The 14,599-nt window shown below is 35.3% G+C and overlaps 1 protein-coding gene across 1 annotated transcript; it reads left to right on the forward strand.

Moving 5' to 3' along the window:
- The first annotated feature begins 667 nt into the window (after positions 1-667).
- Positions 668-2,067, forward strand: LOC146629998 (uncharacterized). The gene is made up of 5 exons (XM_085355534.1): positions 668-860; positions 1,413-1,474; positions 1,551-1,613; positions 1,698-1,757; positions 1,840-2,067. The coding sequence occupies exons 1-5, from the start codon at positions 668-670 to the stop codon at positions 2,065-2,067; spliced, it is 606 nt and encodes a 201-aa protein (XP_085211660.1).
- The last annotated feature ends 12,532 nt before the right edge of the window (positions 2,068-14,599 follow it).

Raw genomic sequence — 14,599 nt, forward strand, 5'->3', positions numbered from 1 at the left:
CCCCGAACTGTCCAACTCGGAATATTCCGTTCCAGAAAGGCTGATAACAATTAGTTCAATCAAGGCGGAGTTGCTTTAACCCCAAGTGAAGCGCGCGGACGAGGATACATAAAGCCCTGATAAGCGGAGCACAGATTAAGCGAGTCACCATGGAGACGGAGGGAAAGAAGGCGCGGGCGACGTATTTCACAGCGCTCGAGGTGGAAATTCTGATGGCAGCATATGCCGACAGCATGCACATCATGCAGAAAAAAAGCAACACAGCCGCAGCTGCAAAGGAAAGGGAGCATGCATGGCAAAACATAGCCGACAGAGTCAATGCGTGAGTGGTAATGTAAACATTGATCTAGGGATTCCCACCCATTTAACACGTTATTTCATTATATGTTACCCCATTTGTCCTGTGCTACATATTAATATGTGATGTGATGTGAGCGCAGGTGCAACCCAACAGGCCCCAAACGTACCTGGCAGCAAGTAAAAATGAAATACAAGAACATAGTCCAAACAGGTGAGGTGTAATTGTATCATGAGCCATAGTGCTTGGTCTGTGTGTCCTATGTAGATCAATTGCAGTTAGAGGCCACAGTAATTTCCCCTCTGTGAGCACTTATTGAAACTATCTGAGCACATTACAAGTACATACTTGCTTACTCTGTATGCTCAAATGTGTGCTGTCACAGCCAACAGAAAAAAAGCGGAGGCCCGGAAAACAGGTGGGGGTCCTCCACCACCACCACTCACAGAGGCTGAGCAGTTGGCCCTCAGCCAAAACAGTGGGCGCCCTGTGGCTGAAGGCATCTCTGCGGGGACATCCTCTGAGTCAATAACCCCGCAAGACACAAGTGCCTACATAAGGGGTAAATCCAAAACAATACATGGCGTGCACACATCCATTCTGCACAGTCACCATGACCAAAATGAACTATGTCGCAGTGCAGTTACTGTCCTACTGACAGAGAATGACAGTCATCAAACAGTTAGGTGAATAGACAACACTGAGACACTTGGGAACTGTTAACGTGCTGCACGGGTGAGGGCCCAGGGAGAGACTCACACACACCGAGCTGCAGTGGTACGTCTTTATTATGTGCATAGCGGTGTCCGTTAATTTTGCATACGTGTGTGTGTGTTAACCCCCCACAGGGTGAGCTCCCTGTTCCCAGAGACAGAGCGAGTAGTACATTCCGTACCCTCCCCAATGAGTGTAACATATGAACATATACCTCAATGCAACATAGAGCTCATAAAGGCGTTCCCACCCTGACACCTACTGATTTTGCCTTCCCTCAGTGTCGGTTGTCTCCGAGAGCATACTGACAATGAGGTGTATGGTGATTGGTATGTCTGGTAATTGCCATTTGCGCCCACATAAGTCATGAGTGACCTGTATGAACCCCATATTCCCCCAGTTGACGGTGATGGTGTACTGCATCTGGTGCAGCCCCCTGTTGAGCCAGACCGACATGCAGTTGTGAGTACTCGTAATACTCCACAGACTACATGTGTCAACAGTGGAACAGCAATGTTGTTAAATGTCTCCACCACAGGCACATGATGACGACACAGTGACAGCTGCTACAGAGGAGGCCGCATCAGTGCCACACTATGAGGTATACAGTGTACAGTGGAAAATATAACAACTGACTACAATGTGGCACTATGATGACACCATGGACCTACTATGTCCCCGGCAGAGTGATGCTGCAAATGAGGAGGAAGAGGGTCCAGCCACTCCTACAACGAAGCTTTCCGCAGTGGGTTGTCCAGCACACATTCACAACCAACCTAAGTAGGCATGTACTATGGATGCCAATGCTATGTCCTTTGTTGCAATAGCTCCCTGTGAAGCAGCTGTATAGAACATATCTGGCCAGGAGGATAAGGAAGTGTGATATGGAAATGGTGCACCTCCAGCTGCAGATCCAGAAGTCGAAGCTGGAGATTGTACTGCTGGAACAACAGTTAAGGGTGGGTGGAGTGATCATAGATGGACGAATCATGTCAGTGTTCGTACAACATACTAATATTCGCATTTATTCATTGTGCACAGGACATACAGGGTGAGCAATAAAACAAGTTGACCACAGTATCTGTGTATTTGTCTCGTGACATGTTGGGTTGCCGGGTCACAGGAAATGGTTGTGGCATATGGTGTCTCTGACTGCTCGCCCATCCTGTACGTTCGTGGGTGGGTCAGGATGTTCATCATGTGGATCACTGCTGTCGTCTGGTTCAGCTGGACACTGTTCACCTCTAATCGTGGCAATGTTGTGTAGGATCACACATGCCACAATGATGTCACATGCCCTTTCTGGGGTGACTCTGAGTCCACGAAGGCACTGGAACCGGGCCTTGAGCATTCCGATGGTCATCTCAACTCTGGCCCGTGTCCTGCAATGGGCCAGATTATAACGCTGCTGTGGGCCCGGTTCAGGGTCAGGGTAAGGGGTGAGCAAATAGGGTAGACATGGGTACCCCCTATCACCGAGCAGGTGGCCAGTGAACTCTCCTAGGACAGAAGAATACATGTCAGTGCAAACGTCCCTGTGGCAATTGGTCTCTGTATATTTCACAGTTACTTCGACCCACCATGTCCAAATCTGTTGCTCAGTGTACATTCTCGGAAGATCCGTGAGTCATGGACAGAGCCTGGCCACTTGGCTTCCACATTTGTGATGATGTTGGCAGCATCACATATGATCTACACAGTGCAGAGTACACATATTAGCATCCGTTACCATGATGCCATCACTTGTTGGTGTGAAATGCTACAGGGAATTATGTACCTGTACATTGATGCTGTGGAAAGACTTCCTGTTCACAAAGTCTCCTTCATTTGCTGAGGGTGCAATGATTGGGATGTGGGTGCCATCTATACAGCCAATCACGCCTGGGAACCCTGTAAATTTATGTACCATTTGAGTAGTAGTTCAAGTATCACCACATCATACATTACGTTTAGGTCCTCCTGATACCTGCAATTTTGTGGAATCCCTCTTTGATGAATCTTGTGGGTCTGTGACCGGGGAACACCACAAACGAGTGCAGGAGACGTTTCAGTGCTACTGTGACATTCCTGACTGCCCGACAGACGGTAGCCTTGGAAACGTGCTCAGCGTCACCGATATTGTACAGGAAGCTCCCGTTTGCAAAGAAACGGAGTGCGGTACAAAGAATATGTAATGGACTGAGCGCATGTCCGCGATGTGTCACATGCGTAATATATGGCCTGAGGATGTTATCCAAATAACTTATTGATTGTGCTGAGAAACGGTAACGTTCGCACAGGAAATCATCAGGTAATGATAAGATGTCCAGACGCGCTCGAATCACTCTCTCCCGGCGGAGAGCTCTGCGGAGAATTTGGGCTTCGATATCTACCGGCTCTTCAAGGAAGGGACACGCCATGTCTGAGACTTCCTACTGTCAGGTTTCCGACAAAGGGGCGGAGACAGTCAGGGTTAGTTGTGGTAAACCTGCTAGGGGGCAGGTTAGCTTCACGGCGTGTGTCGTCATAGTGACTCACTCAGGCTGCAGCTGAACTCGCTTTGTGAAACCGAAAACCCAGAGTTTTCGTTAACTCAGGGTATACTTACTCAGTTTTTCCACTAAACCGGCTTCCTGAAACAGGGCCCTGGTGTTTCACTGGGATGCTCTCTCAACATTGGAATGTGTTTATTAAACTCAATTCAAATCAAGCTCACTGGTTGTGTTGCTGGTTATTGTTAAATTTTCCACAGCAAAATAAAGTGCAAGAAAGTTACTTATCAGCAATACAAGACATATATACACACATAAACATTACTATACACATATAAACATTATAAGACATAAAAACAAGTCAAAGATATTTGCAATAAACAGACCTCAGTGCAAGAACGTTATTTACCAGCAATATAAGACATAAATACACACATAAACATTACAAGACATAAAAACACACATAAACATTACAAGACATAAAAACAAGTCAAAGATATTTGCAACAAACAGACCTCAGTGCAAGAACGTTATTTACCAGCAATATAAGACATAAATACACATATAAACATTATAAGACATAAAAACAAGTCAAAGATATTTGCAATAAACAGACCTCAGTGCAAGAACGTTACTTACAAGCAATATAAGACATAAATACACACATAAACATTATAAGACATAAAAACAAGTCAAAGATATTTGCAATAAACAGACCTCAGTGCAAGAACGTTATTTACCAGCAATATAAGACATAAATACACACATAAACATTACAAGACATAAAAACACACATAAACATTACAAGACATAAAAACACACATAAACATTACAAGACATAAAAACAAGTCAAAGATATTTGCAATAAACAGACCTCAGTGCAAGAACGTTATTTACCTGCAATATTAGACATAAATACACACATAAACATTACAAGACATACATACACACATAAACATTATAAGACAAAAAAACAAGTCAAAGATATTTGCAACAAACAGACCTCAGTGCAAGAACGTTATTTACCAGCAATATAAGACATAAAAACACACATAAACATTACAAGACATAAAAACAAGTCAAAGATATTTGCAACAAACAGACCTCAGTGAAAGAAAGTTACTTACCAGCAATACAAGACATAAATACACACATAAACATTAAAAGACATAAATACAAATATAAACATTACAAGACATAAAAACAAGTCAAAGATATTTGCAATAAACAGACCTCAGTGAAAGAAAGTTACTTACCAGCAATACAAGACATAAATACACACATAAACATTAAAAGACATAAATACAAATATAAACATTACAAGACATAAAAACAAGTCAAAGATATTTGCAATGAACAGACCTCAGTGCAAGAAAGTTACTTACCAGCAATATAAGACATAAATACACACATAAACATTATAAGACATAAAAACAGGTCAAAGATATTTGCAATAAACAGACCTCAGTGCAAGAACGTTACTTACCAGCAATATAAGACATAAATACACACATAAACATTAAAAGACATAAATACACATATAAACATTACAAGACATAAAAACAAGTCAAAGATATTTGCAATGAACAGACCTCAGTGCAAGAAAGTTACTTACCAGCAATATAAGACATAAATACACACATAAACATTACAAGACAAAAAAACAAGTCAAAGATATTTGCAACAAACAGACCTCAGTGCAAGAACTTTACTTACCAGCAATAAAGGGCATAAATACACACATAAACATTATAAGACATAAATACACATATAAACATTATAAGACATAAAAACAGGTCAAAGATATTTGCAACAAACAGACCTCAGTGCAAGAAAGTTATTTACCAGCAATATAAGACATAAATACACACATAAACATTATAAGACATAAATACAAATATAAACATTATAAGACATAAAAACAGGTCAAAGAAATTTGCAATGAACAGACCTCAGTGCAAGAAAGTTACTTACCAGCAATATAAGACATAAATACACACATAAACATTATAAGACAAAAAAACAAGTCAAAGATATTTGCAACAAACAGACCTCAGTGCAAGAACGTTACTTACCAGCAATATAAGACATAAATACACACATAAACATTATACGACATAAAAACAAGTCAAAGATATTTGCAATGAACAGACCTCAGTGCAAGAACGTTACTTACCAGCAATACAAGACATATACACACCCATAAACATTACAAGACATAAAAACAAGTCAAAGATATTTGCAACAAACAGACCTCAGTGCAAGAACGTTACTTACCAGCAATATAAGACATAAATACACACATAAACATTACAAGACAAAAAAACAAGTCAAAGATATTTGCAACAAACAGACCTCAGTGCAAGAACTTTACTTACCAGCAATAAAGGGCATAAATACACACATAAACATTATAAGACATAAATACACATATAAACATTATAAGACATAAAAACAGGTGAAAGATATTTGCAACAAACAGACCTCAGTGCAAGAACGTTACTTACCAGCAATATAAGACATAAATACACACATAAACATTATAAGACATAAATACAAATATAAACATTATAAGACATAAAAACAGGTCAAAGAAATTTGCAATGAACAGACCTCAGTGCAAGAACGTTACTTACCAGCAATATAAGACATAAATACACACATAAACATTATAAGACAAAAAAACAAGTCAAAGATATTTGCAACAAACAGACCTCAGTGCAAGAACGTTACTTACCAGCAATATAAGACATAAATACACCCATAAACATTACAAGACATAAAAACAAGTCAAAGATATTTGCAATAAACAGACCTCAGTGCAAGAAAGTTACTTACCAGCAATACAAGACATAAATACACACATAAACATTATAAGACATAAAAACAAGTCAAAGATATTTGCAATAAACAGACCTCAGTGCAAGAAAGTTACTTACCAGCAATACAAGACATAAATACACATATAAACATTATAAGACATAAAAACAAGTCAAAGATATTTGCAACAAACAGACCTCAGTGCAAGAACGTTACTTAACAGCAATATAAGACATAAATACAAATATAAACATTATAAGACATAAAAACACGTCAAAGATATTTGCAATGAACAGACCTCAGTGCAAGAAAGTTACTTACCAGCAATACAAGACATAAATACACACATAAACATTACAAGACATAAAAACAAGTCAAAGATATTTGCAATAAACAGACCTCAGTGCAAGAAAGTTACTTACCAGCAATACAAGACATAAATACACATATAAACATTATAAGACATAAAAACAAGTCAAAGAATTTTGCAACAAACAGACCTCAGTGCAAGAAAGTTACTTACAAGCAATACAAGACATAAATACACATATAAACATTATAAGACATAAAAACAAGTCAAAGATATTTGCAATAAACAGACCTCAGTGCAAGAACGTTACTTACAAGCAATACAAGACATAAATACACACATAAACATTACAAGACATAAAAACAAGTCAAAGAATTTTGCAACAAACAGACCTCAGTGCAAGAAAGTTACTTACCAGCAATACAACACATAAATACACACATAAACATTAAAAGACATAAATACAAATATAAACATTACAAGACATAAAAACAGGTCAAAGAAATTTGCAACAAACAGACCTCAGTGCATGACAGTTACTTACCAGCAATACAAGACATAAATACACACATAAACATTACAAGACATAAAAACAAGTCAAAGATATTTGCAACAAACAGACCTCAGTAAAAGAACGTTACTTACCAGCAATACAAGACATAAATACACACATAAACATTACAAGACATAAAAACAAGTCAAAGAAATTTGCAACAAACAGACCTCAGTGCATGACAGTTACTTACCAGCAATACAAGACATAAATACACACATAAACATTACAAGACATAAAAACAAGTCAAAGATATTTGCAATAAACAGACCTGAGTGCAAGAACGTTACTTACCAGCAATACAAGACATAAATACACACATAAACATTACAAGACATAAATACAAATATAAACATTACAAGACATAAAAACAAGTCAAAGATATTTGCAACAAACAGACCTCAGGAAAAGAACGTTACTTACAAGCAATACAAGACATAAATACACACATAAACATTACAAGACATAAAAACAAGTCAAAGAATTTTGCAACAAACAGACCTCAGTGCAAGAAAGTTACTTACCAGCAATATAAGACATAAATACACACATAAACATTATAAGACAAAAAAACAAGTCAAAGATATTTGCAACAAACAGACCTCAGTGCAAGAACGTTACTTACCAGCAATATAAGACATAAATACACACATAAACATTATAAGACATAAATACAAATATAAACATTATAAGACATAAAAACAGGTCAAAGATATTTGCAATAAACAGACCTCAGTGCAAGAAAGTTACTTACCAGCAATACAAGACATAAATACACACATAAACATTACAAGACATAAAAACAGGTCAAAGAAATTTGCAATGAACAGACCTCAGTGCAAGAAAGTTACTTACCAGCAATATAAGACATAAATACACACATAAACATTATAAGACAAAAAAACAAGTCAAAGATATTTGCAACAAACAGACCTCAGTGCAAGAACGTTACTTACCAGCAATATAAGACATAAATACACACATAAACATTACAAGACATAAAAACAGGTCAAAGAAATTTGCAATGAACAGACCTCAGTGCAAGAACGTTACTTACCAGCAATATAAGACATAAAAACAAGTCAAAGAATTTTGCAACAAACAGACCTCAGTGCAAGAAAGTTACTTACCAGCAATACAAGACATAAATACACACATAAACATTACAAGACATAAAAACAGGTCAAAGAAATTTGCAATGAACAGACCTCAGTGCAAGAAAGTTACTTACCAGCAATATAAGACATAAATACACACATAAACATTATAAGACAAAAAAACAAGTCAAAGATATTTGCAACAAACAGACCTCAGTGCAAGAACGTTACTTACCAGCAATATAAGACATAAATACACACATAAACATTATAAGACAAAAAAACAAGTCAAAGATATTTGCAACAAACAGACCTCAGTGCAAGAAAGTTACTTACCAGCAATATAAGACATAAATACACACATAAACATTATAAGACATAAATACAAATATAAACATTATAAGACAAAAAAACAAGTCAAAGATATTTGCAACAAACAGACCTCAGTGCAAGAACTTTACTTACCAGCAATATAAGACATAAATACACACATAAACATTATAAGACAAAAAAACAAGTCAAAGATATTTGCAACAAACAGACCTCAGTGCAAGAACTTTACTTACCAGCAATAAAGGGCATAAATACACACATAAACATTATAAGACATAAATACACATATAAACATTATAAGACATAAAAACAGGTCAAAGAAATTTGCAATGAACAGACCTCAGTGCAAGAACGTTACTTACCAGCAATATAAGACATAAATACACACATAAACATTATAAGACATAAATACAAATATAAACATTATAAGACATAAAAACAGGTCAAAGAAATTTGCAATGAACAGACCTCAGTGCAAGAAAGTTACTTACCAGCAATATAAGACATAAATACACACATAAACATTATAAGACAAAAAAACAAGTCAAAGATATTTGCAACAAACAGACCTCAGTGCAAGAACGTTACTTACCAGCAATATAAGACATAAATACACACATAAACATTATACGACATAAAAACAAGTCAAAGATATTTGCAATGAACAGACCTCAGTGCAAGAACGTTACTTACCAGCAATACAAGACATATACACACCCATAAACATTACAAGACATAAAAACAAGTCAAAGATATTTGCAACAAACAGACCTCAGTGCAAGAACGTTACTTACCAGCAATACAAGACATAAATACACACATAAACATTATAAGACATAAAAACAAGTCAAAGATATTTGCAATAAACAGACCTCAGTGCAAGAAAGTTACTTACCAGCAATACAAGACATAAATACACATATAAACATTATAAGACATAAAAACAAGTCAAAGATATTTGCAACAAACAGACCTCAGTGCAAGAACGTTACTTACAAGCAATACAAGACATAAATACACACATAAACATTACAAGACATAAAAACAAGTCAAAGATATTTGCAATAAACAGACCTCAGTGCAAGAAAGTTACTTACCAGCAATACAAGACATAAATACACATATAAACATTATAAGACATAAAAACAAGTCAAAGATATTTGCAATAAACAGACCTCAGTGCAAGAACGTTACTTACAAGCAATACAAGACATAAATACACACATAAACATTACAAGACATAAAAACAAGTCAAAGAATTTTGCAACAAACAGACCTCAGTGCAAGAAAGTTACTTACCAGCAATACAACACATAAATACACACATAAACATTAAAAGACATAAATACAAATATAAACATTACAAGACATAAAAACAAGTCAAAGATATTTGCAACAAACAGACCTCAGTAAAAGAACGTTACTTACCAGCAATACAAGACATAAATACACACATAAACATTACAAGACATAAAAACAAGTCAAAGAAATTTGCAACAAACAGACCTCAGTGCATGACAGTTACTTACCAGCAATACAAGACATAAATACACACATAAACATTACAAGACATAAAAACAAGTCAAAGATATTTGCAACAAACAGACCTCAGTAAAAGAACGTTACTTACCAGCAATACAAGACATAAATACACACATAAACATTACAAGACATAAAAACAAGTCAAAGAAATTTGCAACAAACAGACCTCAGTGCATGACAGTTACTTACCAGCAATACAAGACATAAATACACACATAAACATTACAAGACATAAAAACAAGTCAAAGATATTTGCAATAAACAGACCTGAGTGCAAGAACGTTACTTACCAGCAATACAAGACATAAATACACACATAAACATTAAAAGACATAAATACAAATATAAACATTACAAGACATAAAAACAAGTCAAAGATATTTGCAACAAACAGACCTCAGGAAAAGAACGTTACTTACAAGCAATACAAGACATAAATACACACATAAACATTACAAGACATAAAAACAAGTCAAAGAATTTTGCAACAAACAGACCTCAGTGCAAGAAAGTTACTTACCAGCAATATAAGACATAAATACACACATAAACATTATAAGACAAAAAAACAAGTCAAAGATATTTGCAACAAACAGACCTCAGTGCAAGAACGTTACTTACCAGCAATATAAGACATAAATACACACATAAACATTATAAGACATAAATACAAATATAAACATTATAAGACATAAAAACAGGTCAAAGATATTTGCAATAAACAGACCTCAGTGCAAGAAAGTTACTTACCAGCAATACAAGACATAAATACACATATAAACATTATAAGACATAAAAACAAGTCAAAGATATTTGCAATAAACAGACCTCAGTGCAAGAACGTTACTTACAAGCAATACAAGACATAAATACACACATAAACATTACAAGACATAAAAACAAGTCAAAGAATTTTGCAACAAACAGACCTCAGTGCAAGAAAGTTACTTACCAGCAATACAAGACATAAATACACACATAAACATTACAAGACATAAAAACAGGTCAAAGAAATTTGCAATGAACAGACCTCAGTGCAAGAAAGTTACTTACCAGCAATATAAGACATAAATACACACATAAACATTATAAGACAAAAAAACAAGTCAAAGATATTTGCAACAAACAGACCTCAGTGCAAGAACGTTACTTACCAGCAATATAAGACATAAATACACACATAAACATTATAAGACAAAAAAACAAGTCAAAGATATTTGCAACAAACAGACCTCAGTGCAAGAAAGTTACTTACCAGCAATATAAGACATAAATACACACATAAACATTATAAGACATAAATACAAATATAAACATTATAAGACAAAAAAACAAGTCAAAGATATTTGCAACAAACAGACCTCAGTGCAAGAACTTTACTTACCAGCAATAAAGGGCATAAATACACACATAAACATTATAAGACATAAATACACATATAAACATTATAAGACATAAAAACAGGTCAAAGAAATTTGCAATGAACAGACCTCAGTGCAAGAACGTTACTTACCAGCAATATAAGACATAAATACACACATAAACATTATAAGACATAAATACAAATATAAACATTATAAGACATAAAAACAGGTCAAAGAAATTTGCAATGAACAGACCTCAGTGCAAGAAAGTTACTTACCAGCAATATAAGACATAAATACACACATAAACATTATAAGACAAAAAAACAAGTCAAAGATATTTGCAACAAACAGACCTCAGTGCAAGAACGTTACTTACCAGCAATATAAGACATAAATACACACATAAACATTATACGACATAAAAACAAGTCAAAGATATTTGCAATGAACAGACCTCAGTGCAAGAAAGTTACTTACCAGCAATACAAGACATAAATACACATATAAACATTATAAGACATAAAAACAAGTCAAAGATATTTGCAACAAACAGACCTCAGTGCAAGAACGTTACTTAACAGCAATATAAGACATAAATACAAATATAAACATTATAAGACATAAAAACACGTCAAAGATATTTGCAATGAACAGACCTCAGTGCAAGAAAGTTACTTACCAGCAATACAAGACATAAATACACACATAAACATTATAAGACATAAAAACAAGTCAAAGATATTTGCAATAAACAGACCTCAGTGCAAGAAAGTTACTTACCAGCAATACATGTTAAGGGTTCCGAAAGAGACTCAGGCGCAGGCCAGGGTTTCCCTTTAAGCGAAGAACAGTGCGTTTATTCACAGTGAACACAATCACCAAGTGGCTATGTACAACGTGCAGGGGAAAAGGGTCCGGGTCGCCAGGGTCCGTGGGAAACAGGGTTAGGGGAAAAGGTGCTCCACACTTTCTGTACAAAAGCTCCTCCTCAGTCACTCCTCTCAGAATCCGGTTCCAAAAACGATCTAAACACAAAAGGTGGGGTTAGCGGGATAATAACAAAGGGCTTTCAAGATACAGGTTGGCAGATACACAAGTTTGACTGACGCTGATAGTTCAACGATCCAGCGAAGACTAGTGCAGACTCGCCATCTAAGTAGTGCAGTAATCAGCTGGGATCAGCGGCCGGTGTGGTGATGAGCAGGTGTGTGGGCCAGCAGCGGGAGCCCGCAGTGAGCATCGCCGTGGCGAGAGAGAGAGAGAGAGTGAGAGAGAGAGGGCGAGAGAGCAAACAAACCACAAACATATTGCCCAATAGAGGATTGACCAGCAGGGCACAGGGACCATGACAATACAAGACATGAATACACATATAAACATTATAAGACATAAAAACAAGTCAAAGAAATTTGCAACAAACAGACCTCAGTGCAAGAACGTTACTTAACAGCAATATAAGACATAAATACAAATATAAACATTATAAGACATAAAAACACGTCAAAGATATTTGCAATGAACAGACCTCAGTGCAAGAAAGTTACTTACCAGCAATACAAGACATAAATACACACATAAACATTATAAGACATAAAAACAAGTCAAAGATATTTGCAATAAACAGACCTCAGTGCAAGAAAGTTACTTACCAGCAATACAAGACATAAATACACACATAAACATTAAAAGACATAAATACAAATATAAACATTACAAGACATAAAAACAAGTCAAAGATATTTGCAACAAACAGACCTCAGTAAAAGAACGTTACTTACCAGCAATACAAGACATAAATACACACATAAACATTACAAGACATAAAAACAAGTCAAAGATATTTGCAATAAACAGACCTGAGTGCAAGAACGTTACTTACCAGCAATACAAGACATAAATACACACATAAACATTAAAAGACATAAATACAAATATAAACATTACAAGACATAAAAACAAGTCAAAGATATTTGCAACAAACAGACCTCAGGAAAAGAACGTTACTTACAAGCAATACAAGACATAAATACACACATAAACATTACAAGACATAAAAACAAGTCAAAGAATTTTGCAACAAACAGACCTCAGTGCAAGAAAGTTACTTACCAGCAATACAAGACATAAATACACACATAAACATTACAAGACATAAAAACAGGTCAAAGAAATTTGCAATGAACAGACCTCAGTGCAAGAAAGTTACTTACCAGCAATATAAGACATAAATACACACATAAACATTATAAGACAAAAAAACAAGTCAAAGATATTTGCAACAAACAGACCTCAGTGCAAGAACGTTACTTACCAGCAATATAAGACATAAATACACACATAAACATTATAAGACATAAATACAAATATAAACATTATAAGACATAAAAACAGGTCAAAGAAATTTGCAATGAACAGACCTCAGTGCAAAAAAGTTACTTACCAGCAATATAAGACATAAATACACACATAAACATTATACGACATAAAAACAAGTCAAAGATATTTGCAATGAACAGACCTCAGTGGAAGAACGTTACTTACCAGCAATATAAGACATAAATACACACATAAACATTATAAGACATAAAAACAAGTCAAAGATATTTGCAATGAACAGACCTCAGTGGAAGAACGTTACTTACCAGCAATATAAGACATAAATACACACATAAACATTATAAGACATAAAAACAAGTCAAAGATATTTGCAATGAACAGACCTCAGTGGAAGAACGTTACTTACCAGCAATATAAGACATAAATACACACATAAACATTATAAGACATAAAAACAAGTCAAAGATATTTGCAATAAACAGACCTCAGTGCAAGAAAGTTACTTACCAGCAATACAAAACATATACACACCCATAAACATTACAAGACATAAAAACAAGTCAAAGATATTTGCAACAAGCAGACCTCAGTGCAAGAACTTTACTTACCAGCAATAAAGGGCATAAATACACACATAAACATTATAAGACATAAATACACACATAAACATTATAAGACATAAATACACACATAAACATTATAAGACATAAATACACATATAAACATTATAAGACATAAAAACAGGTCAAAGATATTT

The sequence above is a fragment of the Diplotaxodon limnothrissa genome, linkage group LG6, assembly GCF_057381915.1.
Source record: "Diplotaxodon limnothrissa isolate DT_005_m linkage group LG6, D_limnothrissa_male_GT1.1, whole genome shotgun sequence".
NCBI classification, from domain to species: domain Eukaryota; kingdom Metazoa; phylum Chordata; class Actinopteri; order Cichliformes; family Cichlidae; genus Diplotaxodon; species Diplotaxodon limnothrissa.